Source organism: Thalassophryne amazonica, chromosome 1 (assembly GCF_902500255.1).
Source record: "Thalassophryne amazonica chromosome 1, fThaAma1.1, whole genome shotgun sequence".
Lineage (NCBI taxonomy): Eukaryota > Metazoa > Chordata > Actinopteri > Batrachoidiformes > Batrachoididae > Thalassophryne > Thalassophryne amazonica.
Genome location: NC_047103.1, coordinates 174,265,020 through 174,292,606, shown reverse-complemented (window position 1 = coordinate 174,292,606; position 27,587 = coordinate 174,265,020). Strand labels below are relative to the sequence as shown.

General features: G+C 41.7%; 1 protein-coding gene across 3 annotated transcripts in view; it reads right to left on the bottom strand.

Annotated features, from left to right (window-relative positions):
- Window positions 1–27,587, bottom strand: part of fmnl2b (formin-like 2b) — a 360,828-nt gene that overhangs the window by 265,276 nt on the left and 67,965 nt on the right. For all 3 annotated transcript variants that reach the window (XM_034179825.1, XM_034179807.1, XM_034179816.1), the window contains 5 exons: window positions 23,540–23,620; window positions 23,086–23,162; window positions 22,671–22,754; window positions 16,182–16,325; window positions 15,587–15,713 (listed from right to left, as the gene is read on the bottom strand). In XM_034179825.1, the coding sequence (XP_034035716.1) occupies window positions 15,587–15,713; window positions 16,182–16,325; window positions 22,671–22,754; window positions 23,086–23,162; window positions 23,540–23,620 (513 nt within the window). The remainder of the gene's footprint in view (window positions 1–15,586; window positions 15,714–16,181; window positions 16,326–22,670; window positions 22,755–23,085; window positions 23,163–23,539; window positions 23,621–27,587) is intronic.

Genomic DNA, 27,587 nt, shown 5'->3' with positions numbered 1-27,587 from the left:
TGATGCAAGAGGCAAGATGTCAATATTTGTGACAGCAAAACCATGTGCGAGAACCAAATCCAGAGTATTTACACTAATGTGCGTCAAGTCCTGAATTCACTGCTGGAATCCCAAATGCATCCACAATTTTGTTAAATGATTTGCATAGGGAATCAGAGGGCTTATTTATATGAATGCTAAAATCACTAATAATCAAAATGCTATCTGCACTAGTTGACAAACTAGAGATGAACGCACCAAATTCATCTAAGAATTCAGAGTATGGGCCGGGGGGCCTATAAACAAAAAATAGCACGACTGATTTCCATTCTTCGACTCTGACAATATGTAGCATCGTGGGCAGAGTGAAGAATCAGATGCTCAAACAAATTACATTTGTGACCCCCAACAGCTAATAAGGTAAATCTAGATTTATAAATAAAAGCAACACTTCCGCCTTGCTTCACACCACGAGAAACATGACTAAATGTGTATGCAGGTGGGCAGGTCTCATTTAAGGGAAGGATTGCAGTAGGTTTAAGCTGGGCTTCACATAACCTAATCATAGCTAACCCTAACCCAAACTAAGGACCTCAGTGGGGTCAACAATTGGACTGTTCGGGTTTAGGGGTGGTTCCAGAGAAACATTGATAATGTGCCTGGAAATAGGTTTAGGTTTGAGACATTCCACAAGGATTGTAGGTAGCAGACACAAAATATTTAATACTGCTGGAACAGCCAGCAGGCAATCCTCAATTTCAGTGTCATCCAATGTAGTAATAGGTATTAAGTTTGCAAAACATATCCCTCTATAATTTTTAAGGACAATCTGCGGAAGCAGGCCGCAGTCTCAACTTGATAAATTTCCCTCTGTGAAAAACCACTATCACGACAATGGGTTTTCTGCACTAAATTCCCCGCTAAGCTAGTGGATTCCACACCCACATTTTTCATTAGCCCTGCAGGGTCTCTAATCCCCTGCTCCCTGACCTGCTGTAAAATCTTAATGTTACCCTCCCTGTAGAGCTCTGTCTATGTTTGCAGACAGGATGGTGGCACCTTCCCTTGTAGGGTGGAGGCCGTCCGGCATCAGCAAGTCACGGTGGCCCCAGAACAAAGGCCAGTTATCAATAAAGCTAAAGCCTTGCTGTCTACAAAACTGTGTCAGCCACCTATTTAATAAAGTCAACCTGCTCAATGCCTCATCATTACCCTGGAAGGGGAGGGGACCAGAGACTACCAATTGATGCCGACACATCTTTCTGGCAAGGTCACATGTCACCTCTATATCCATTTTTGTGACTTCTGAGTGCTTCATCCTGACATCATTGGTGCCGAAGTGAATAACTATGTGATTGTATCTCATGTCATATTTCTTAGTCTGTTCACCCTTCTGCAACATCAGAACAGTAACAAAACAACAGTTCTGTTAGTAACATATAAAATTATTCATTGATTAGCACCTTCCTACTTAGCTAACCTAATTACATCCTACATACCGGCCCATGCTCTGTGTTCTCAGGATGCTGGACTACTTTGTGTTCATAAAGTAAATAAAAGTCAGTCCACAGAGCCTTCTCTTATTGTGCACCTGCCTTGTGGAATGATCTCATTTAACATTTAAGTCCAGACTAAAGACGCATCTATTCTCTCTCTTAGTGTACCAGTAATATGGAACTATGCTTCCTGTCCTTTTAATTCATATTATTAGCAACGGAATAGGTCTTGGTCTCACTACATCTAAATTGGGGGAGGTGATGGTCTAGTGGTTAAGCGTTGGGCTTCAGACCAGAGGATCCTTAGTTCACAACCCAGCCATAATGGAAAATCGCTAAGGGTCCTTGGGCAAGGTTCTTAATTCCCTAGTTGCTCCCAGTGTGTAGTCAGTACCTTGCATGCCAGCACCCTGACATAAGTGTGCGAGTGTGTCTGTGTGAATGGGTGACTGTGAGGCATTATTGTAAAATGCTTTGAGCTTCTGATGCAGATGGAAAAGTGCTATATAAATGCAGTCCATTTACCATTTAAATTCTGTGTCTGTTAGTGAAGCACAGTTCTAGCTGCCGGCAACCACCTTAGTAATCTGTCTGCTTCCCTGTTAATTTATTCCTCGTGAATTATTACCTTAGGTACAGTTATTCCTGGTCAACTGATTCTGCTCTTTTTCTATCTGAGGCACTGATGACACCCTTGCTGGATGCCTTGTCTGTTGCACCAATGACTGGAAGTAATATTTCTTCGGGAACCTAGCAGAACTGGACACGGATGGATTAAAGACCCAAAATGGACTGGTTTTTAAAAAGTTAAATTAAGGGGAGATGTTGGTGAAGTTAGGCTTTTCTCTTGTGAAGTGGCTTGAGGCAGCACTGCTGTGATTTAGTGGTATACAAATAAAATTAATTGAACTGAACTCTTCTGATCATCACATAATTGGTACTTAAAGTGTCCCTGCCACGCCATGACGTTTTTACATATTCTTAAAGAATAAATAAAGCTTTTTCCACATGTTGTCTTTGTTTTGTTTTTTTACCATAAAATTACACTGAACAAGGATTTAGACGTTTCGTTACCCATCTGAGAATTTAAATTTACCGACTCCGAGCTGACCTACTTTTTCGCTGCGACGGATGTGATGTCAGTCGAGTAAGTGTGTCGCAGTTCGGCTCTGTTTACCAACATGGCAGACACGGACAGTGAAGGCATAGTGTGCGATTATAGCGAAGATTTAAGTGACATATTGATTGTTTTTGAAGAAGATGAGGAAGTTTCTGATGAAGATATTTACAGTGTAAATAATGACGGCTCCAAACCGTGTATGTTCCAGCCGAACGCGACAGAAAGAGGATGAAGCTGCAGCTGTCAGCTGACAGCAGCAGCGTTAAGGAGGATGACACAGAATGGTTTGTTCACTCACCACCTTTTCTTATAAATGATCATTTATTCCTGGCATGGTGTTTGTGTATGAAAAAAAATTATTTCAGCAGCACAGTGTGCTTAAATTCAGGAGTTTGTTCTAAAATCACTTAAAATAAAGTTTCTGTACATTCTGTATATATTTAATCATTTATAAGTCAGTTTCTTGTGATTGCTAATTCTTCACTTTTTATTCAAAGCAAATGATTGCAAATCTTTATCTGAAAAGCTGTAGACCCACATGGGGTGGGGGAAAGATTTCTAAATAAAAGAAAATTTTACTTCTATATCTTCTAAATTTTATCAGGCATAATATTGTAGAAAAATGTTTATGCTAAATGGAGACTTTCCTGTCTAAAATACACATACAGAACATCTGTAATCATAAACTGTATCACAGCTCCCAATTCAGATCAGGGAGACAGACACCCTCTCTACTTTTAAGATTAGGCTTAAAACTTTCCTTTTTGCTAAAGCTTATAGTTAGGGCTGGATCAGGTGACCCTGAACCATCCCTTAGTTATGCTGCTATAGACGTAGACTGCTGGGGGGTTCCCATGATGCACTGTTTCTTTCTCTTTTTGCTCTGTATGCACCACTCTGCATTTAATCATTAGTGATCGATCTCTGCTCCCCTCCACAGCATGTCTTTTTCCTGGTTCTCTCCCTCAGCCCCAACCAGTCCCAGCAGAAGACTGCCCCTCCCTGAGCCTGGTTCTGCTGGAGGTTTCTTCCTGTTAAAAGGGAGTTTTTCCTTCCCACTGTAGCCAAGTGCTTGCTCACAGGGGGTCGTTTTGACCGTTGGGGTTTTACATCATTATTGTATGGCCTTGCCTTACAATATAAAGCGTCTTGGGGCAACTGTTTGTTGTGATTTGGCGCTATATAAAAAAAAAATTGATTGATTGATTGATTGACATCTAATCTACTTTGAATGAACAGACATCTGAACAAAAAACAGGCTGTTCAGTTTACATGCATATGTATATTTGGAAAACACAAAAATGTCAATGTTCTGTTTTTTCCAGGTGCTCATGTGAACTCGGTCAGCCGATGCCACTCGTGATCGAGTCTCCTTCTCATATCAGGGTCACCTTTGCAGGTAAGTTGTCTATGTTATCTCAATAACACCCTAACTTTCAAACAGCATTTTGTTATGTATATAAGCTATTTTTTTTTATTAATTTTGTTTTAACTTCTGTTTGAGGACTTTGGTGGCAACCCTTCATTTGAATGAAAATGCAGGGAGACAACAAAAGCAGACAAAGCAAGAGAGACCCAAGTTCAGAATATACTTTCCTGAGTGAAAAAGAGGAGGATTCACAGTGAGGAAGTTAGCCACATATCCAACATGTGATATGTGGAAAATGAAGAACAAAAAAACATTGTTATTTGTATATTTTTATATAGCATGATAAAATGAATAAAAATACAAATTCACATAAGTTTCACATTGTTTCATTCAAATGAGATGTGTTTTACAATTTGTTAAAAAACATTTTATTCAGTCTGTGTGAGTGACAGCAAAAGAGGTTCTTCAGATCTGCAAAACACCAAACCGAGCAGAAATCCCACCAATGATCCTCCTCCACTGAGCAGCCAACGTGAACGGACAAAGCTGAGGCTGATGCTGCCAAGTGGACCAGGTACCACTGATGAGCCCGAGCTCTCACTCCAGAGGAGGAAACTGGAAGCCAGTGTAGTCAGATGATGGTGATGAAAAAGTACTCCTTATTTTGAATAAAACACAAGCTGGTAGTGGCAACCTTCTGTGCCTTCCCAAGTGTCCCCAGCACAACCACACAAATTACTGATATGCGATATGACGATACTTTCTGCAACAAAAAATAGCATGGATTGTTGTTCAAAACAACAGTTCATTCTTTTTGTATTTGAATATTTTTTATTTTTTTCTATAAACCATGTAAATGAAACTTTCTAACTATTTCATGTGCTGACTCATACTGTGGAGCATCATGTGGGCATAGTGTGCCACTCTGAGGACATCTGCATCCAAACACACAATCGAGAAACTCGCCAGCTGTGTGACACATTGTGGATTTTCACCACCATGTTGCATCTCCGCCAAGACTGCAGAAATTTCCCTGCAACAGCGAGACTCGATCACGAGTGGCATTGGCTGACTGTGTTCACATGAGCACCTGAAAAAAACAGAACGTTGACATTTTTGTGTTTTCCAAATATACATATGCATGTAAACTGAACAGCCTGTTTTTTGTTCAGACGTCTGTTCATTCAAAGTAGATTAGATGTGATACAATTTATGATTACAGATGTTCTGTATGTGTATTTTAGACAGGAAAGTCTCCATTTAGCATAAACATTTTTCTACAATATTATGCTAACAAAATTTGACAACAGATATAGAAGTAAAATTTTCTTTTATTTTGAAATCTTTTTTCCCATCCCATGTGGGTCTACAGCTTTTCAGATAAAGATTTGCAATCATTTGCTTTGAATAAAAAGTGAAGAATTAGCAATCACAAGAAACTGACTTATGTACAGAAACTTTATTTTCAGTGATTTTAGAACAAACTCCTGAATTTAAGCACACTGTGCTGCTGAAATAATTTTTTCATACACAAACACACCGTGCCAGGAATAAATGATCATTTATAAGAAAAGGTGGTGAGTGAACAAACCATTCAGCAGCTTATATCGTCCTCCTCAGCACTGCTGCTGTCAGCTGACAGCTGCGCTTCACATCCTCTTTCTATCGCATTTGGCTGGAACATACACAGTTTGGAGCCGTCATTATTTACACCGTAAATATCTTCATCAGAAACTTCCTCATCTTCTTCAAAAACAATCAATATGTCACTTAAATCTTTGCTATAATCGCGCACTATGCCTTCACTGTCCGTGTCTGCTGTGTTGGTAAACAGAGCCGCGCTGCAACACATTTACTCGAATGACGTCACATCCGTCACAGCGAAAAAGTAGGTCAACTCAGAGGCGGTAAAATCAAATTCTCATATGGGTAATGAAACGTCTAAATCCTTGTTCAGTGTAATTTTATGGTAAAAAAAACAAAGACAACATGTGGAAAAAGCTTTTTTGTTCTTCAAGAATATGTAAAAACATCATGGCATGGCAGGGACCCTTTAATAGGGTTGAGTATCGAGAACCAGTTCTTTTCAAGTATCGTTAAAAAATGATTTGATCCACCGACATCAATAGCCTTTTTGCTTAACGATTCCCTTATCGGTCCTTCAGAGTGGCCGTTGTTTTGGGGGTGTTTGTCTGGAAAATGATCATGTCTCTACGTCGATTACAGAACCCCTGCAGGGTCTAGAATCAACCGTTTCTACAGCGTGGCTCTTCTTTGAAGCAATGAAGCATTGATCCGACCCGCTGCTTCGTGGTTCTTTATTTTATTTCACTTTATCTTAAATGTTTTCCCTGCTAAAACCCCAAAGAGCATATGTCTGTGTGTAATATGCATATGTCGCGGACATGAACGACCGAAGCTTGTCAGCATCTCACCATGTCATTTAGGTCCTTCAGACTTTATTTTGGGGTAAATGCTGCCCCCCAGACCCCTGCCTTTTTAACTATTTTTCTTTATTTGCCTCTCACATGCCTGGAAAAGCTCCTTGCCATCTAACCATGTCCTTTGGTCCTTCAGACTCTTTTCAGTAAAATTGTTCTTGGGAGCATGAGCATGACTAAAACCTTTCAGCTTCTGGAGGGGCTCTGCCCCCCCGACCCCCCACCTTTTTAAGCATTTTCCTTATTTTGCCTTTCAGCTGACCCCCCAATTACAGCCCTCTTAACTCACTTTAAGCATTTTTTTAATGTAGATGTTAATTAATATTCAAAGTTTTCAGCTAGTTGACGGTATTGCCGTACAATATGCCCAAATGATCATATCTTAATATTGTCATATAAATTGTCATGTAAATGTCACTTATATACATGCTGTCCATACTCTTGAGCAGCTTAGGTGGGTAGGGAGAGTTCCCATGGGATAATAAAGCTTTTCAACCAACCATCCCTAGTTCTCAAGACCAGGCACCTAAGTGGTCTTAAAAAACTTCCAACTTAGATTTGGAATGTATAATAGAATATATGCCTTCCTGAATTTTCATATCAATCTGATATATGATATGACTATGATTTGACACAAAGTGCAGCAACAGTGAAAATTAAACATTCTTAAATAAAACTAATAATATCACACTCATTTTGCACTCATCATAAGGTTAGGATACTGTGCCCTCCAAAAGTATTGGAACACTTGGAATTTCACACATTTTAATTTGTTTATGCCATTTTAAATACAAGAAATACAAAAAAATAAAGAATAAAAATGTCTAAAATTATCTTCCTCAAACTCAAACTGAAAGCAAATCTCTAAAACTTGATAAAACCTGTAAATAATAATCGGTTTTATTGCCAGTTTTCTTTAGACAAGTCAGGGGATGGAAACATGAACATTTCCAAGTCACTGAATATGTCTTGGACTTTATGGCCCGCAGTCACACGGCACTTAACAAAGGGCAACGAAGCCCTGACGAAACAACAAATCTGGACTTTCATTGATTTTCGTTGGCATCGTTTAACCTTCGCGCAGCTTGTTCCTGCAGCTGGAACTTCGTCAGGATTTTTAAACTGTTGAAAAATTTGAACAAAAGGCAACGAAAACCTCAATTCTTCTGTGTTTCATTTTGCTGTCGTTCTTGACATGTTATAATCGTTTGTTTAATTTTTCTAGCGTTATTGTTTAATTTGACTTTGTTGGTGCAGCTGAATATTTTCACACAGTACAGAAGCCAGTTTGTGAGCGCTGAGGCTGCTGCTGCGTTCTTGTACCGTCAGAAATTACAGAGCAAACTCATCCTGCTTGCTTGGATTTTTTTATCTGGGTGGGGAGTCAGGTTCAATGGGCTCAGGCACCTTATATATGAAAGAATTAATCTTTTGTGTGGATACAAATAATTATTTTGCCACAAGCAACTGCTGAATTTGAAACAACAAAAAATATGTGTATTTTCCAACAGTACCTGAACGCAGCAAGTAGCGAGAGCAGCAGCTCCTGCATGCGCTTTTTATTTTTTATGAAATATAACAACATGAGTGTAGGAATGACTATCCAGCCCTTATGTACATGTGGCAACAGGTAGGTAATTAAAAAAAAATTATATAATGAGCTGTTCTGGAAGGCAGAATTCACATTGTGGATTAGCTGCAGCTGGTGGAAATAACTGCATATGTGAATCAATGCATGTTCACACGCACTGATTAATTTACTGCTCTGATATATTCAATCATCTTTACACTTATTTATTCTGTTTTGACAGTTTTCTGTTATAAATCAACATATATGGCTTAGAACATAATACAGTGATACAGCAGTGACCACAGCACACCAGAGGGTTTTTTTTTTTTAATTGGAGCAAGACGGAGCGTGCAGCGTGTTGACAGACAGTGAGGATTCTGATGATGAAGGAGATGATCCCTCTTTTGTTCTGGACGAGGAACCAGAGCAGGTGGTCCAATGACGTGCACACAGATCTCCACAGCTTTTATTTGCAGTTTCTCCAGGACTCAGGCGCTATGAGCTCCGTCCCAGCGCCGAGTCCTGGAACGCAGACATGCAGACACACACTGCTCCAGCTGTGGTTCCAGACGCGTTTCGTTAAAGCGTTGGGATCGTGAGCTTCAGTTTTGTTAAGTTCCTCTGTTGCGCTCTTGCTTCGCAGACTGTTTGGTAATAAAGCTCTTTCGTCCACCTTTTCTCAACGAATTGTGACTTTTTTTACTTTTTCCCTTCGTTCAGGAATCGTCATGTGCCGTGTGACTGGGCCATTATTTACATCAATTATGAAGAAACATAAAAGTTTCTTTCACCAAAACATCCATTGTTCTCCTGGGGGATTTCAACGCCCACGTGGGCAGCAACAGTGAGACCTGGAGGAGGGGTGATCAGGAAGCACGGCCTCCCCGATCTGAACCCAAGTGGTGTTCAGTTGTTGGACATCTGTGCTAGTCACAGTTTATCCATCACGAACACCATGTTCGAGCACAAGGGTGTCCATAAGTGCACGTGGCACCAGGACACCCTGAGCCGGAGGTCGATGATTGACTTTGTAGTCATATCATCAGACCTTCAGCCACGTGTCTCGGACACTCAGGTGAAGAGGGGGCTGAGCTGTCGACCGATCACCACCTGATGGTGAGTTGGATCCACTGGGAGGGGAGGAAGCCGGTCAGACCTGGCAGGCCCAAACGTATAATGAGGGTCTCCTGGGAACGACTGGCGGAACCCTGTGTTAGCGAGGTCTTCAACTCCCACCTCCAGGAGAGCTTCTCCCAGATCCCGGGGGAGGTTGGAGACATGGAGTCCGAGTGGACCATGTTCTCCACCTCCATTGTCGATGCGGCCGCTTGTAATTGTGGTCACAAGGTCTCTGGTGCCTGTCAAACCAGGTGGTAGATGCCGGAAGTAAGGGATGCCGTCAAGCTGAAGAAGGAGTCCTACTTGTCTTTGTTGGTAAGTGGAACCCTGGAGGCAGCTGACAGGTACCAGCAGGCCAAGTGTACTGCAGCCCGTGCAGTCGCAGAGGCAAAAACTTGAGCCTGGGAGGAGTTCGGGGAGGCCATAGAGGAGGACTATCGGTCAGCCTTGAAGAAATTCTGGCAAACCGTCCGACGCCTCAGGAGGCGGAAGCAGCTCTCCACCGGCACTGTCTGCGGTGTGGATGGGGAGCTGTTGACCCTGACTGGGGATGTTGTCGGGCGGTGGAAGGAATACTTCAAGGAGATCCTCAGTCCCATCGTTACATCTTCCGAAGAGGAAGCAGAGACTGGGGACTCAGAGGCGGACTCATCCATTACCCAGGCCGAAGTCACAGAGGTGGTTAGAAAGCTCCTCCGTGGCAAGGCTCCTGGGGTGGATGAAATCCATCCTAAGTACCTTAAGTCTCTGGATGTTGTGGGACTGTCTTGGTTGACACGCCTCTGCAACATCGCATGGTGGTTGGAGACAGTGCCTCTGGATTGGCAGACCGGGGTGGTGATCCCTCTGTTTAAGAAGGGGGACCAGAGGGTGTGTTCCAACTACAGGGGGATCACACTCATCAATCTCCCCGATAAGGTCTATTCCAGAGGAGCAGTGTGGTTTCCATCCTGGTCTCGGCACACTGGACCAGCTCTACACACTCCATCAGGTGCTCGAGGGTTCATGGGAGTTCGTCTAACCAGTCCACATGTGCTTTGTGGATCTGGAGAAGGCATTCGACCTTGTCCCTCGGGGCACCCTGTGGGGGGTGCTCCGGGAGTACGGGTTCTGGAGTCCTTTGCTAAGGGCTATCCAGTCCCTGTTTGACTGCAGCAGGAGCGTGGTTCGCATTGCTGGTAGTAAGTCAAACCTGTTTCCAGTGCATGTTGGCCTCCGCCAGGGCTGCCCTTTGTCACCGGTTCTATTCATTATTTTTATGGACAGAATTTCTAGGTGCAGCCAGGGTGTAGTGTTGTGTGGGCCACCAGAAGAGGAGGTACTGCTGGCCCACCACCAGAAGGCGCTCTGCCTGAAGTGCGGGCTTCAGGCACGAGAGGGCGCTGCCGCCTCACAGGAACAGCCGAGGTGACAGCTGTCACTCATCAACTATGACAGCTGTCACCGATCATCTGCACTTCACCCCGGATAAAAGCAGGATGACACCTCCACCACGTCGCCGAGATATCATTCTTCTACGGAGGTAATACTCTCAGCCTGAATATTCCAATATTGATTCCAGTAGATACATTGTTGCAGCTGTCTCCCCGGAGGACCGGCGTGGGCCGCGACTGCTTCGCTCTGCTTTCCGCCAGATAAGTGAATAGACAGACGCTGCACGAGTGTGTGTTAGAGGTGGAGGTGGAATTCCCACCGTTGTTGTTACTGGGTGTACACACACCCACACTTGACTGTCTTTGCTCTTTGCCAGCAGTACCAGATCTGACACGCAGAGACGGTGGCCACCTGAGGGACTCGGGACCTGGCGGCTCCAGTATCCTTCGGGTTCGGTGGCGGAGGAAATCGTGTGGTTCCGGTTCTTCTCTAGACGGACGTCTCCTATCGTCGAGCCTGCCCACACAACACCTTTATCCATTGACTTTGTATTTATTCTATAATCTGCTGTGTGTGGTTGTGGCATTCACAACAGTAAAATGTTCAAATTTAACTCCTTCTATTGTCCGTTCATTTACACCCCCTGTTGTGGGTCTGTGTCACTACACTTTCACAACATGTAGAGCAGGTCTGGTTTCGGAACTATAGAATCTCTGCTGTTTGCGGATGATGTGGTTCTGTTGGCTTCGTCAAATCAGGACCTTCAGCATGCACTGGGGCGGTTTGAAGCCGAGTGTGAAGCGTCCGGGATGAAAATCGGCACCTCCAAATCCGAGGCCAGAGTTCTCGACCAGAAAAAGGTGCCTTGCCCTCTTCAGGTCAGTGGAGTGTCCTTGCCTCAAGTGGAGGAGTTTAAGTATCTCGGGGTCTTCTTCATGAGCGAGGGACAGATGGAGCGTGAGATCGACAGACGGATCAGTGCAGTGTCTGCAGTTATGCAGTCGCTGTATCGGACCATTGTGGTGAAGAGAGAGCTGAGTAGGGGGACAAAGCTCTCGATTTACAGATCGATCTATGTTTCGACCCTCACCTATGGTCATGAGATTTGGCTAATGACCAAAAGAACGAGATCGCGAGTACAAGCGGCCGAGATGAGTTTCCTCCGCAGGGTGGCTGGGCGCTCCCTTAGAGATAGGGTGAGGAGCTCCAGCTGAGGTGGCTCGGCCATCTTTTTCAGATGCCCCCTGGACACCTCGCTAGAGAGGTGTTCCGAGTTCCGAGCACGTCCCATCGGGAGGAGGCCCTGGGGAAGACCCAGGACACGCTGGAGGGACTACGTCTTACAGCTGGCTTGGGAATGCCTTGGGGTTCCCCCTGGAGGAGCTGGGGGAGGTGTGTGTGGATCGGCAGGTCTGGGCGGCTTTGCTTGAGCTGCTGCCCCCGCGACCAGACACCAGATAAAGCAGAAGAAAATGGATTAATGAATGGATGGATCTCAAATGTACTTTCTGTCAATTGTAGCTGAACTTTCAGGTCTTCTTTTTAAGAAAATCCTCCTCTACACCACTCCATCAGGAAGCTGGATTTTATATTTTTAATTAATTTATATCACGTTGTAGAGATTTGCTTTCAGTTTGAGTTAAGGAAGATAATTTTAGAAAAAAAAAGTATTTGAAATGGAATAAACAAATGAAAATGTGTGAAATACCAAGTGTTCTCATACTTTTGAGGGAAATTGAGAAACAGTGAGGAGCAGCATCTTACATCTCATATATAGTGCAGCAGATAAGAGAATATTTAGAGTGGAATACTGCAAATGGTGATACAAGCATCAAATTTGGCACAAATAATCCATAGACGTTAACTCTTTAAAAAACTGATGGGCCACTTGAATTTTCAAAAGGCAGCCAGGTAGGGGTCAATTGAAGAATTACACAGGGGTCTAAATTAAAAGATGCTCCAATCATATAGAAAACTACACATTATTTGCCTGATCATAAAGATTGTTATGGAGTTATGAGGTAAAAGCAGCAAGAACGTTGACAAAGGTGAGTTTCAGTTTGTACAGGAGTCAAAAGTTAAAGTTGCTCCATTAATTTAGCTCCAGCTGTATTTGTGCTGAATTTGATGCTTGTATCACCATTTGAAGGACTGTTTCAGTTATCTGCTGCACTAATAAGCCAACAGAGCATGAGCCAGCTGCTGTCTGTTAGCTTAAACATGTGTATATACAGTAAGACCCCTCAAATTAAAGGAGAAATGCTGCTTTTAACAACCTGGACCTCATTTCTGGCATAAAATATGGTTGTTTACTCACCAATATTAGTTTCGTGTGATTCGAAGTCCATAGTTCAAATGACGTGTTCAGTTCAACTCTGAAGCAAACATTTTTCTTCTACTAAGGTGGATTAGAACTTTTTGTGGTACACAGCACAAACTACTGGACAGGTGGAACCTAGCAGTCAATGTGACTCACTGAGTTGAAAATGCAGCTCTTTCAACCAGACGTGCGGTGCCGTGACGTCAGTCATCTGTGTCCAATCAGATTTCAGGGGAGTCCAGTGAAACCCCGGCCTCCGCTCTTGCTCCACCCATGCCAGGAAATGTTCAGCATTGGACATTTCCTTTTCCACTGTGACTGAGAATTCGGCACTTCCTGTTTGAGTATGAGCTTGCCACTGAGTTCCCCCGAGATTCCATGGGATCTCGTCTGTCAATCCAGGAAGTGTTCGACATTTGAACATTTCCTGTTTTACTGTGGATTTGAATTTTGGGACTTCTGTTTAGGACGCCCAGTACCATGAATGAGCTTCACGCTGCTGCGCGCCGCTTCGCTCATAATATTTACCTTTTTTTATGTTAAACCGACCTGCTATGGTCTTCTGAAACAGTTGATAGATGTATTTTATAACTTAATAACGGGACCGATGCTAACGCGTTAGCATGTCTATGGCATTTTCAATGTTAAAGTTATCATTAAGCTGTTCGCATCTCAGCATGTTTGTATGCATTTGTTTTCTGTATAATAATTAATAGCTCAGCATTTGTTGTAAAACAGTCAAATGTATTACAAATTGTAATATTTTTTTATTTATTTTTGTTTATATATTAATAATAATAGCAACAACAATAATAGTAATAACTAATAATGCTACAATACAATTTTAGAGAAAGAGACAACAAGAACCTGACTAAAAACAGAAAATATAAAACCAACTAACAATGAACATAAATAAACAAATGAATATAGAAATAAATAAGTGTTTCACCTCCACTTCTCCCTGTTTTATTTAACGTTAATGACAATTTGTTTCAGTCAAACCATATTTTCAATTTGTTAATTTCTTCAGTGATTTCCTCCAGAACTATCTGCCAAACTAGAAAACTGCTGCATCCTAGTAAGAGCAGAATACTACTGGAATGAATCTGAATAAGAAAAGTTGGGTTTTTTCTCACTAAATGGATGCTGCACTCACTGCAGTTTATTGTCTGGAATAGTCCCAGATTGCATTTCAGAGCTTCTAGAATTCAAACATTTTCGTGTGGGTGGTGTTGGGGGGTAATTTGGGGTTTTAGCTTTTTTTGTTTTTCACCACTTTCATCCCTGAATATGTCATTCGTGAGTCACTTTTATGCAGATTAAAGTTACTAACTGGGACTCCTGTCTTGTTGGGAGAAAGAAACGAGAATCGTCCTCCGTTCTGTTCTCACACAGCTCCAAACGCTGTGCGGCTCTCTGATGAGTCAAGTTAGAACGATAGAATCCAGACGGAATTAATAACTTCTAAGTGAAATGCCGTTTAAATCAAATGATACCTCTTTCCAAATGTTGGAATACAAACAAACTGCAATCGATCAAAACGTTTTTTCCTCCCAAAATGAGCCGCCCTGCGCTGACGTGCAGCAGCTGGCTGAGCTCAGCTCAGAGGTACGGAGAGACATTCATGCCAAAATGTCTGAAAGCAAATGCTTTTGACAAAAACTACAGGTTTTGTTTATTTTTATTTATGTCCACAGATCAAGAATCCAGTGACCAATTTCATATTTATTTACTTTAAGACTCAATAAAATGTTGACATAGAAAACATGTAAAGCCTACTTTTAGTGTACAGAAAAGTCACAAGAGGTATCGATAAGGGAATCAATAAGGAATCGGATCAATATCGATAAAATCTTATCAATACCCATCCCTTGTACTTAATCACAGTGTATAGTTTGAAATTAATTACAGTATTTTTGTATTTGTTGGATAAATGGTCTTTCTTTGAAGTGGAGGATATGGAAATTTTACTGTTGGCAATATTATACATAGTCAGGGGATTAATGTGCTTTGCATATGATGCACAGATGTACATGTTTCTTTGCAGATAAATGTGCCCCATGTTGCAAAGGTCTGTTTGGCAACAGTGAAAAACTGCATCTACTCATAAAACCAAGATGATGGTTTTCAGTCCTGCTAGACATTTTTTATTTGATCTTTTCTCACCATCATTTGGTGACTGTGATTCAACCTTACAACCTTTGTGCAAGCTTCTCTGCATTGGCTGCTTTTTCTTTTGAGAAGGACAAGAGAAAACCAGTCTTCTTTTGTTTGCTTGTTGACTTACTGTTTTAAATTAGCATCAATTCTGCTTAAACTGTGAGACAGTTTTGGTACAATTTTTAAAGGGCTTTGTAAATAAATTCATTTTGACATTGTTATTAATTTATTTCGGTTCCTCTCATTTTTGCTCGAGTTCACTACAGTAGATCTGCACATTGATACAAATCCAGAAGTACAAGGAGAGTGAACCACAGCTGGTCTTGAAACATGGACCTTCTCTTTGTGAGGCAAACATGCTAACCACAGAGTGCTAATCTACAAAATACTATTGTAATAGCGTAAATAACCTAAATGTAAAATGTCATTTCACAGCTGTAAGGACCAAATTGCTTGTTCTGGATCCATGAGGTCATTATGAATGAGTAAATATTAGAGTTATTATCACACCAGCAGTCAGATGCTGTAATTTAAAAAGATGAGAATGAATTTGTTTCATGTTGTGTGAGTGCTTCTCTGTCATGCTGCATTAGGGTTAGTATGTAATAAATCAAGTACAGTGTTCGTCTTTATCATACTTGGTAGTTCATGATTGCCCGCAGACACATGACGCAGACGTGGACATCATCTTTCTTACAGACCAGTCGTGAGTTCTTCAGTGTACGGCGGCTCGGCAGTGTATTGGAGCGAGTTACCAGGGTGGAACTGCACAAGAGAAAATTCATTACATGCGTGTGTAAGGGTCATCATTAAGTAAGTCAAGGTTTTTGGAACCCCTATAAATTTGACAGCAATGTGTCTCTGTTTTCTCAGTCAGCTGAAAAAATTTCCTAGTTCCAAAAATGTCAGATGTTTTTGTGCTTCAATTAAGAAACTAATCCTTTATGGAATTACAAAATCTCATAAAAAAGCAAAACTATTTCTTTGTGAGGCTAGTGCCAAACGCATAACAAATACAGATGCTGCTGATCATTCAGTCATAAAATAATTATAAAAACCTAATACCAGCACATTTTCTTATGAAGCAGAGGAGCTCCTGTTAAAAAAGTGCCCACTTTACACACATTACACACACAGCACATTACTTATTTATCAATAGTACATATTCAGCTTTCTGCTAAGTTTAACACACATTAAAAGTGCATAGGACAGTATATTTAATATATTTTTTACCTGATGGAGTGTCGGGATGCTCGAGGTACAGAGGAGGATGGAGAAGGAAGGTTACAGTCACCGTGAAGATCCTCTATAGACCGACTCCAGGGAGAATCCATTGATGACGCCTCACTTCCTGCCTCTGACTGCTCACCATCAAACCTGAACATGTGAACGCTTACATTTCCATGTATGCACATCACATATTTAAAAACTACACAAGATGACTGAAAGTGCTGTCAAGACAAGACAGATGGATTCACAGTACAATTATTTCACATTAAAATGAGCTTGACCAGAGGCACTGAAATGAGTGGGGGTTGGGGGGAAGGATTATTCTAAGGGCCCATGGCTGATAGGGGCCCTAAAATATATTAGGACATTGGGGTGGGGGTGGGGGAGGCAGAGTGGTTAGTGCGCTTCTGTTCTAGACTACCCCGCCCATTCTCCATGTATGGAGTTACTACAGGAAGGGCATCTGGCGGAAATCCTGAGCTAAATCAATAGGGAGGTCCATATCTGAATTTACTATTAGGTAATTTTTTTAGATAGTAAATTACAACCTGTCATTATTGATGTTATTTAATTTGCAAGACATGAATTAAACTAATGGCTTCTTGTTTATGGCAAAAGTAAGTGAGCCTGTGTGTATAGTACAATGCTAATATATTACTCATACAAAAGAGAGAACAAATGGGTGTTTAGTCTGGACTTGAATGACTCCCAAGAATCAGACTTATCTCAGCAGGCAGATTGTTCCACAGAACAGGTGTACGTAAGAAAAAGCTCAATGGCCTGCTGACTTTTTAAACTTTGGAACTCACAGTAATCTTGCCTCCAGAGAATGCAAAGCACAAACCGGTATTCATACATTAATCTTCTGCTGCATATCTGGGTTCAGGTCACAGTGGCAGCAGACCAAGCAGCTCATCCCACACTTTCCTATCCTCAGCCAAATCCTGTAACTCTTCCTGGGGGATCCCGAGGCATTCCCAAGCCACCTGGGAAATATAATCCCTGCAGTGCTTCCTGGGTCTTACCCAGGGCCTCCTCCCTCTTGGACGTGCCTGGAAGACCTCATTAGGGAGACAACCAGAGGGCATCACCAGACACCCGAACCACCTCAGCTGGCTCCTTTCACTGTGATGAAGCAACAGTGGCTGCACTATGACTCCCTCTGGGATTAGTCGAGCTTCTCATCCTGTCCAGGAGTGTAAGCTCAGATACCCGATGTTGGAATCTCCTTTCCACTGCTTGTATCCACTATCTTATTCTTTCAGTCATTACCCAAAGTTCATGACCATAAGTGAAGATAGGAGTGTAAATCGACTGGTAAATTGAAAGCCTCCCTTCTGACTCTGCTCCTTCTTCTAGTGCAAAAGATGACTGAAACATTCGTGCAAATGGTGATACAAGCACCAAGGTTGCAACAAATACTCTTTAGACATTGCTCTTTTGAACAAACCGACTGGCCGCTTGAATTTTCAGTAGGTGGCCAGGTAGGGGTCAATTGAAGAATTATACAGGGGTCAAAAATAAAAATGCTGAAATAATTTTGAAAACTACACCACGTTATTTGTGTGATCGTAAAGATTCCAAAAAGGTATAGATTGGGCTATCTATGACTGAATGATTAGGCGTTATGGGGTAAAAACAGCAAAAATGGTGACAAAGGTCAGTTTCAGTTTGTACAGGGGTCAAAGTTAAAGTTGCTCCAATTTTGGTAAAAAATGATGCAAATTATTAGTTGAGGTAACAGGGTTTTAAAAAGGAATAGTTTGCACCATGTATCATGCTTAGTTATCATGTTACATGGGCTTCATAGATAATTGGCAAAGCTTCTGGGGAAAACCTGGTCTTGTTAGGAGAGACGGCATCCATCCCACTTTGGATGGAGCAGCTCTCATTTCTAGAAATCTGGCCAATTTTCTTAAATCCTCCAAACTGTGACTATCCAGGGTCGGGACCAGGAAGCAGAGTTGTAGTCTTACACACATCTCTGCAGCTTCTCTCCCCCTGCCATCCCCTCATTACCCCATCCCCGTAGAGACGGTGCCTGCTCCCAGACCACCAATAACCATCAAAAATCTATTAAGCATAAAAATTCAAAAAGAAAAAAATAATACAGCACCTTCAGCTGCACCACAGACTAAAACAGTTAAATGTGGTCTATTAAACATTAGGTCTCTCTCTTCTAAGTCCCTGTTAGTAAATTATATAATTGATCAACATATGGATTTATTCTGCTTTACAGAAACCTGGTTACAGCAGGATGAATATGTTAGTTTAAATGAGTCAACACCCCCGAGTCACACTAACTGCCAGAACGCTCGTAGCACGGGCCGAGGGGGAGGATTAGCAGCAATCTTCCATTCCAGCTTATTAATTAATCAAAGACCCAGACAGAGCTTTAATTCATTTGAAAGCTTGACTCTTGTCCATCCTTGAGTCTTGTCCATCCAAATTGGAAGTCCCAAAAACCAGTTTTATTTGTTATTATCTGTTGTCCTCCTGGTCGTTACTGTGAGTTTCTCTGTGAATTTTCAGACCTTTTGTCTGACTTAGTGCTTAGCTCAGATAAGATAATTATAGTGGGCGATTTTAACATCCACACAGATGCTGAGAATGATAGCCTCAACACTGCATTTAATCTATTGTTAGACTCAATTGGCTTTGCTCAAAATGTAAATGAGTCCACCCACCACTTTAATCATACCTTAGATCTTGTTCTGACTTATGGTATGGAAATTGAAGACTTAACAGTATTCCCTGAAAACCCCCTTCTGTCTGATCATTTCTTTATAACATTTACATTTACTCTGATGGACTACCCAGCAGTGGGGAATAAGTTTCATTACAGTAGACGTCTTTCAGAAAGCGCTGTAACTAGGTTTAAGGGTATGATTCCTTCTTTATGTTCTCCAATGCCATATACCAACACAGGGCAGAGTAGCTACCTAAACTCTGTGAGTGAGATAGATTATCTCGTCAGTGGTTTTATATCCTCTTTGAGGACAACTTTGGATGCTGTAGCTCCTCTGAAAAAGAGAGCCTTAAATCAGAAGTGCCTGACTCTGTGGTATAACTCACAAACTCGCAGCTTAAAGCAGATAACCCGTACGTTGGAGAGGAAATGGCATCTCACTCATTTAGAAGATCTTCACTTAGCCTGGAAAAAGAGTCTGTTGCTCTATAAAAAAGCCCACCGTAAAGCTAGGACATCTTAATACTCATCACTAATTGAAGAAAATAAGAACAACCCCAGGTTTCTTTTCAGCACTGTAGCCAGGCTGACAAAGAGTCAGAGCTCTATTGAGCCGAGTATTCCTTTAACTTTAACTAGTAATGACTTCATGACTTTCTTTGCTAATAAAATTTTAACTATTAGAGAAAAAAATTAATCATAACCATCCCAAAGACATATCGTTCTCTTTGGCTGCTTTCAGTGATGCAGGTATTTGGTTAGACTCTTTCTCTCCGATTGTTCTGTCTGAGTTATTTTCATTAGTTACTTCCTCCAAACCATCAACATGTCTATTAGACCCCATTCCTACCAGGCTGCTCAAGGAAGCCCTACCATTAATTAATGCTTCGGTCTTAAATATGATCAATCTGTCTTTATTAGTTGGCTATGTACCACAGGCTTTTAAGGTGGCAGTAATTAAACCATTACTTAAAAAGCCATCACTTGACCCAGCTATCTTAGCTAATTATAGGCCAATCTCCAACCTTCCTTTTCTCTCAAAAATTCTTGAAAGGGTAGTTGTAAAACAGCTAACTGATCATCTGCAGAGGAATGGTCTATTTGAAGCGTTTCAGTCAGGGTTTAGAATTCATCATAGTACAGAAACAGCATTAGTGAAGGTTACAAATGATCTTCTTATGGCCTCAGACAGTGGACTCATGTCTGTGCTTGTTCTGTTAGACCTCAGTGCTGCTTTTGATACTGTTGACCATAAAATTTTATTACAGAGATTAGAGCATGCTATAGGTATTAAAGGCACTGCGCTGCATTGGTTTGAATCATATTTATCTAATAGATTACAATTTGTTCATGTAAATGGGGAATCTTCTTCACAGACTAAGGTTAATTATGGAGTTCCACAAGGTTCTGTGCTAGGACCAATTTTATTCACTTTATACATGCTTCCCTTAGGCAGTATTATTAGACAGCATTGCTTAAATTTTCATTGTTACGCCAGAGGACACACACCAATTAGCTAAACTGCAGGATTGTCTTACAGACATAAAGACATGGATGACCTCTAATTTCCTGCTTTTAAATTCAGATAAAACTGAAGTTATTGTACTTGGCCCCACAAATCTTAGAAACATGGTGTCTAACCAGATCCTTACTCTGGATGGCATTACCCTGACCTCTAGTAATACTGTGAGAAATCTTGGAGTCATTTTTGATCAGGATATGTCATTCAATGCGCATATTAAACAAATATGTAGGACTGCTTTTTTTGTATTTACACAATATCTCTAAAATTAGAAAGGTCTTGTCTCGGAGTGATGCTGAAAAACTAATTCATGCATTTATTTCCTCTAGGCTGGACTATTGTAATTCATTATTATCAGGTTGTCCTAAAAGTTCCCTGAAAAGCCTTCAGTTAATTCAAAATGCTGCAGCTAGAGTACTGACAGGGACTAGAAGGAGAGAGCATATTTCACCCATATTGGCCTCTCTTCATTGGCTTCCTGTTAATTCTAGAATAGAATTTAAAATTCTTCTTCTTACTTATAAGGTTTGAATAATCAGGTCCCATCTTATCTTAGGGACCTCATAGTACCATACACACCCAATAGAGTGCTTCGCTCTCAGACTGCAGGCTTACTTGTAGTTCCTAGGGTTTGTAAGAGTAGAATGGGAGGCAGAGCCTTCAGCTTTCAGGCTCCTCTCCTCTGGAACCAGCTCCCAATTCAGATAAGGGAGACAGACACCCTCTCTACTTTTAAGATTAGGCTTAAAACTTTCCTTTTTGCTAAAGCTTATAGTTAGGGCTGGATCAGGTGACCCTGAACCATCCCTTAGTTATGCTGCTATAGACTTAGACTGCTGGGGGGGTTCCCATGATGCACTGAGTGTTTCTTTCTCTTTCTGCTCTGTATGCACCACTCTGCATTTAATCATTAGTGATTGATCTCTGCTCCCCTCCACAGCATGTCTTTTTCCTGATTCTCTCCCCTCAGCCCCAACCAGTCCCAGCAGAAGACTGCCCCTCCCTGAGCCTGGTTCTGCTGGAGGTTTCTTCCTGTTAAAAGGGAGTTTTCCTTCCCACTGTCGCCAAGTGCTTGCTCACAGGGGGTCGCTTTGACCATTGGGGTTTTTCCGTAATTATTGTATGGCTTTGCCTTATAATACAGAGCACCTTGGGGCAACTGTTTGTTGTGATTTGGCGCTATATAAATAAAATTGATTTGATTTGATTTTACAGGGTAACATATGTCACATGTCATAGAATCCAATGGACGTTGACCTTGTTTGACCTTTACTTTGGAGACCAAACATTCAACACAATCAAAACTATTCCTTTTATTAACCCTATTAGCTCAACCAATAATTTGTATCACTTTTTTTTTTTTTTTACCAAAATTAGAGCAACTTTAACTTTTGACCCCTGTACAAACTGACACTGACCTTTGTCACCATTTTTGCTGTTTTTACCCCATAACTTCTGATCATTCAGGCATAGATAGTCAAAACTATACCTTTTTGGAATCTTTACAATCAGACAAATAATGTGGTGTAGTTTCAAAATGATTTCAACATTTTTAATTTCGGCCCCTGTGTAATTCTTCAATTGACCCCTACCTGGCCCCTATTGAAAATTCAAGTGGCCAGTCAGTTTGTTCAAAAGAGTAATGTCTAAGGAGTATTTGTGCCAACTTTGGTGCTTGTATCACCATTGGCACGATTTTGCTCTAAATATTCTCTTAGCCGCTGCACTACACCACGACGGTCCAGTATAGCATCTGTAAAACATCAGATGCTGCCCCAGTACATCTATTGATCTCACACTCCAATTTACCCTCACTTCCAAATAAGACCCCAAGATACTTAAACTCCTTCACTTGAGCCAGTAACTCTCCCCTGACCCAGAGGGGACAATCCAGCATTTTATGACAAAAAAACCATAGTATCAGATATGGAGGTACTGATTCTCATCCCAGATACTTCACACTCCGCCTTACAGCTCCTACTTTGGTCATATACAGACTGAATCACACGTTGCAGCAAATCCAGTACCCCATAATCCTGCAGCACCCCCCACAGGATACCATGAGGGACCCAGTTATATGCCTTTTCCAAATCCACAAAATGCGTGTAGAGTGGTTGGTCATACTTCCACTCCTGAAAATACAAATTTGATTTGTTTGTGAGGTATTTTAAAATATACTTTGGACCTCACAGAGAGTATAGATCACAGTTGGTGACAAAAAAGTCTTTTGTGCTTTGTGGATGTCACATGCAGTTTACAACATGCATAAATAAAGACTTACGTGACTGCATACTGAGCAAATGACAAATATTCAACCAGAACATCCAGACCACGATTCTCCTCATTAAGAAACTCCCTCACCCACCTGCAGAGAGACACAAGACAGAGATGAAAGAAACAGATATATGGAGACAGGTATTTAGATGGGTATTTTCAGACAAGTATCTGGGGCGATTGAGAATTTTTGAGCCTGACCCAGAAAAAGTAGGGCATGGTTCTCTATCTTTTGCATTCTGAGAATGTGTGAAGCTTTGACTCAATGGGTGCAATGCTGAGAAATGTTGGTTTCTCAGAATGCGAAAGATGGAGAACCACGTCCTACTTTTTGTGGGTCAGGCTCAAAACGTCTCATCACCCCTCATATTTAGAGGGACAGACAAAGTTGTACAGACAGATTTGTGAAAACATGCAGGTACCCAATGTGATTGGTACGAAGGGAAATTTCAAGCTCTCTGAGTGTCTGAGTCGACTCCTGGACTCTTCTTCTAAATTTCTGCAGGTACAAACAAACACATAGGCAGGTTACAGAAGACACTTCTGACTTGAAACTACAGTTTAGCCTGGAGTGCCATCTACAGGCCAATAATGGGTACTGCAGAACATTTTAAATGGAGTGTGGATTGATGAATGAAAATCAGTAGTCATGGCATTTTAAAACAGGTATCATTTATGAGTGGTGAGCGTCTTTCAATGTAATTTATGTGTAGATGGAAAGCTACTTGTTTTCCTTTCTTTTCTTTTCCCTGCACAACAGTGGTGTCATTTAAAATTTTAAGATTTTTTTTTTTATTAAACACATACTGTTTTAAAAGAGGCTTGAGCTGACTGTAATATGTGATGTGTCCTCACAATAAATTACTGGCATCTCACCTTACGTGTGACTGCTGGATCAAGGAATCCTCGCAACTTCTGGATGTAAGTATGTGGAGGATTTTTCACCTGAAACCTCTCCTGCAACATGCATCAATTAATCAGGTTAACATAAAAGATTATGAACAATGAAACCTGTGCAAAACTACCACAACATGACAGAAATAATGTTCAGGAGTCAGTTTCCTCCTAGTGACAGTTTAATATTCACTTTTTTTGTAAAATGGCTCCACGGATGACTGCCTCATTATTGCGCTCTCTCGTACTTTGTGCATTTTGTGGGGTGTTTTTTTTGCACTCTGCTCTCCTGTGGAACCAGCTCCCAATTTGGATCAGGGAGACAGACACCCTCTCTACTTTTAAGATTAGGCTTAAAACTTTCCTTTTTGCTAAAGCTTATAGTTAGGGCTGGATCGGGTGACCCTGAACCATCCCTTAGTTATGCTGCTATAGACTTAGACTGCTGGGGGGTTCCCATGATGCACTGAGTGTTTCTTTCTCTTTTTGCTCTGTATGCACCACTCTGCATTTAATCATTAGTGATTGATCTCTGCTCTCTTCCACAGCATGTCTTTTTCCTGGTTCTCTCCCTCAGCCCCAACCAGTCCCAGCAGAAGACTGCCCCTCCCTAAGCCTGGTTCTGCTGGAGGTTTCTTCCTGTTAAAAGGGAGTTTTTCCTTCCCACTGTCGCCAAGTGCTTGCTCATAGGGGGTCGTTTTGACCGTTGGGGTTTTTCTGTAATTATTTTATGGCTTTTGCCTTACAATATAAAGCGCCATGGAGCAACTGTTGTTGTGATTTGGCGCTATATAAATAAAATTGATTTGATTTGATTTGCTCTTCTTCCTTGGTGTCTTACCAAGGAAGTGCTCATAAACATCGGACTGTCATCTGTTGGAACTTTTCACTGGTTTTCACTGAACCAGGGTGTTTTACAGATGTCTTGATTGGAGAAGCAGCAGCTCTGTATGGAGTTTACAGGAGATGCTAGCAGGGGACATGAGCAGATACGATCATGAAATTGAGGCAGCGGGGATTACACATTGTGGTTCCGTCTATTCATGTGACCAACGTCTGCTCTCTGTCAAACAAAATGTGTGAATTGCTGCTGCTCAACAGGAAAATCTCAGACTTTGGCAGATCTGCCGCATTGTGTTTCACTGAAACCTGGCTCAGTGAACATAACCCCGACAACGTTCTACTCCTGCCCGACTTCCAGCTGTTGCACATGGACCGCGTAACGGAGCTCCCTGGGAAGATGAGAGGCGAAGGAACATGCTTTGATATAAACAAAGGTTGGTGTACAGATGTCACAATGTTGAAGAGAATGTGCAGCCCTCAGCTCAAAACTTTTTTATTGCGGCGACACATCAACTCTTCAACTACAATTGAACTTGGAGCCAGACTGCCTGATATCCAGTGGTGGGCACAGTTCAAAGGATTCAAAGGATTCAAAAGAATTTTATTGTCATATGCACAAAAGAACATGTTCCCTGCACAATGAAATGTGTCTACTGCATTTAACCAATCCTAATTGCCAATTAGGAGCAGAAGTCGCCATTAGGCGCCCGGGGACCAGCTCCAGATGTACATCCCTGCCTTGGTCAACAGCAGGGCTGAGCAAACCAAGACCGACCCATAACAAACGACACACACATAACACACAACACACATAGGCCGGCCCGGTACATAAACACATATAAAAAAAGCACACACAAGGGAAGAAAAAGAAAAAACCCTCATAGCCACTGCGTTACACAGCAGCAATGAAGAAAAAAACCCCATCAGCACAGAAAACAATAATCACACAGACAAATGAAGACGCAGGACGACAACCGAGATTTGAAGGTCCAGTTTATCAGAACACTCCGGAGGCAGCCATCAACGGCCTTGTCCGACAATCCTGGAAGGGGGAGGGGCTCAGCCCTGAGCAGTCCACTGTCCACAGTCAACATCAGAGCTGGAGAAGTTGAGGGGAGGGGGATGACCAGGGAGCGAGGCTTAAGTGTTGATCTTCTTGAGGAGGTTTTTTTTTATCACAGCGGCCTTGAAGTGCAGCTGTGTTGGGGAGGCCAAATGAATATCCAGATTAGCAGACGCCTGAAAGATTCCACAGTTCTGAGAACAGAGTGGCTCTCAATACATCTGAATGTAGAATGTGGTCTTTACTGACGGTCAAAGCGGGTTTCCAGAGCTGAAATCCTGCCCGAGATATTTTCCAGCGTGCGATTAACACCCGCCGACTGCGCAGCCACTGCCTTCCCAATCGAATCAATCATGTAGGGCAGCCTGGATGGCCCAATTAATGCTGCTTCCACTTTCTTGATTTTCCGGTAAACCAGCGCCATGCCCGCGCCACACAGCAGAAAGCCAGTCACCACCAAGCCAAATATATACACATGTTCGACGTCCTCCACAGAAAGTGTGTAAAGGCACATGACCTGCCATTTCCTCCACGAGTCCATCACGTAACCCATCACATGCGTCCCGGCAGGACAGGTCGGGTCCTCCGCCCCCGAATGTCTTGTGGAAAAAACAGTGTCAATTGCGTTCAGAGACCACTTTAACAGATCCATTTTTGTTGTTTTCCAGAAGAGCAAAGCTGCAGTCTCACAGACAACACGCCACAGAAGCAGGAAAGATAAGGAGGGAGGGAGAAAAGAAAAATGCGTCCATCTCGGCCGAGTGCAAGCTGGCAAAAAAAAAAAAAAAAAAGATAATGAAGATAATGTTTTCATTATCGGATTAGCTTTTCAGATAACTTTGAAAACCATTATCTTCCAATAAGTTTTGGTGTGATAATTTTTAGACCACTAACGTGTTTATGATTTTGTGTTTTTGCTATTGTTGTTGTTATTTTATCAGTGCAGGTACAAAGATACTTTTCACTGCATTTTATACATTGTATATTTGCATGTGATAAATAAACATCTTGACTCTTGACAACTTAAAAAAAAAAAAGAAAAAAAAAAGGCGTTGGCTTGAGACCAGAAGGTCCTCAGTTCAAATTCCAGCCTGACTGGAAAATCACTAAGGGCCCTTGGACAAGGTCTTTAATCCCCTATTGCTCCCGGTGTGCAGTGAGTGCCTTGTATGGCAGCACCCTCACATTGGGGTGAATGTGAGGCATTATTGTAAAGTGCTTTGAGCATCCGATGCAGATGGAAAAACGCTATTATAAATGCAGTCCATTTACTAGGGTTGAGCCGGATAGTCGTTTCAGACAAGTATCCAGTACGGCTAAAGCATTTTTGACGAGCACGAGCATGAATAAAACTCATCAATATCTGTACTCGTGCTGAAGGAAAATTCTCATTGGCTAACTGACTGTCTTCACGCTGTGTGATTGGCCAGTCACACACAGCGCCTGCCCCTCCCTACACAGACACGTCTCTCTGCAGCTTCTCTCACACACACAGACAGGATCTCTCTCTGTGCTTGGCTGGATTGTGCCTCACGTTGCTCTGTCAGTACTCTTGCCCAGCTTAAGTTTTCTTCAGCTCGCCTCTTTTTCAGTTTGTCTGATATTTAAAGTTATTTGGTGAACTTGTTTCATGTGATACGCGGTGCTTTTAACAAGACAGCTGAAAACGGCTCCTGCCGCGGCAGTCATAGCCTCCAGTTTGTTTGTTTATTTATTTATTTATTTATTTATAACCGTTTATAATCTGAGGCTGTTCTGTTATTCATTCATACACTTAAGAATATTCATGTTCTGAGTTTATAAAAAAAAAAAAAAATAGTTCCTTTACTATTGCGATCAAAAACACTGAATCTCAATTCTGAGGCTGTTCTGTAAATATTCATTCATACACTTAAGAATATTCATGTTCAAAAACATTGACTTGAATCTCAATTTTGAGGCTGTTCTGTAAATAGTTTTCAAACAAACAATAAATATAGCAAGTTCTGATCAATCCATATCAATTTCAGACTGAAAATAATGTACTGATTTAAGCCCCAGCCATTTCGGGTTAAACCACACCCACTTCTGGTTTAGGCCCTGCCGACTACGAGTACAGATACAGATAATTTAGTTGGTTGAACA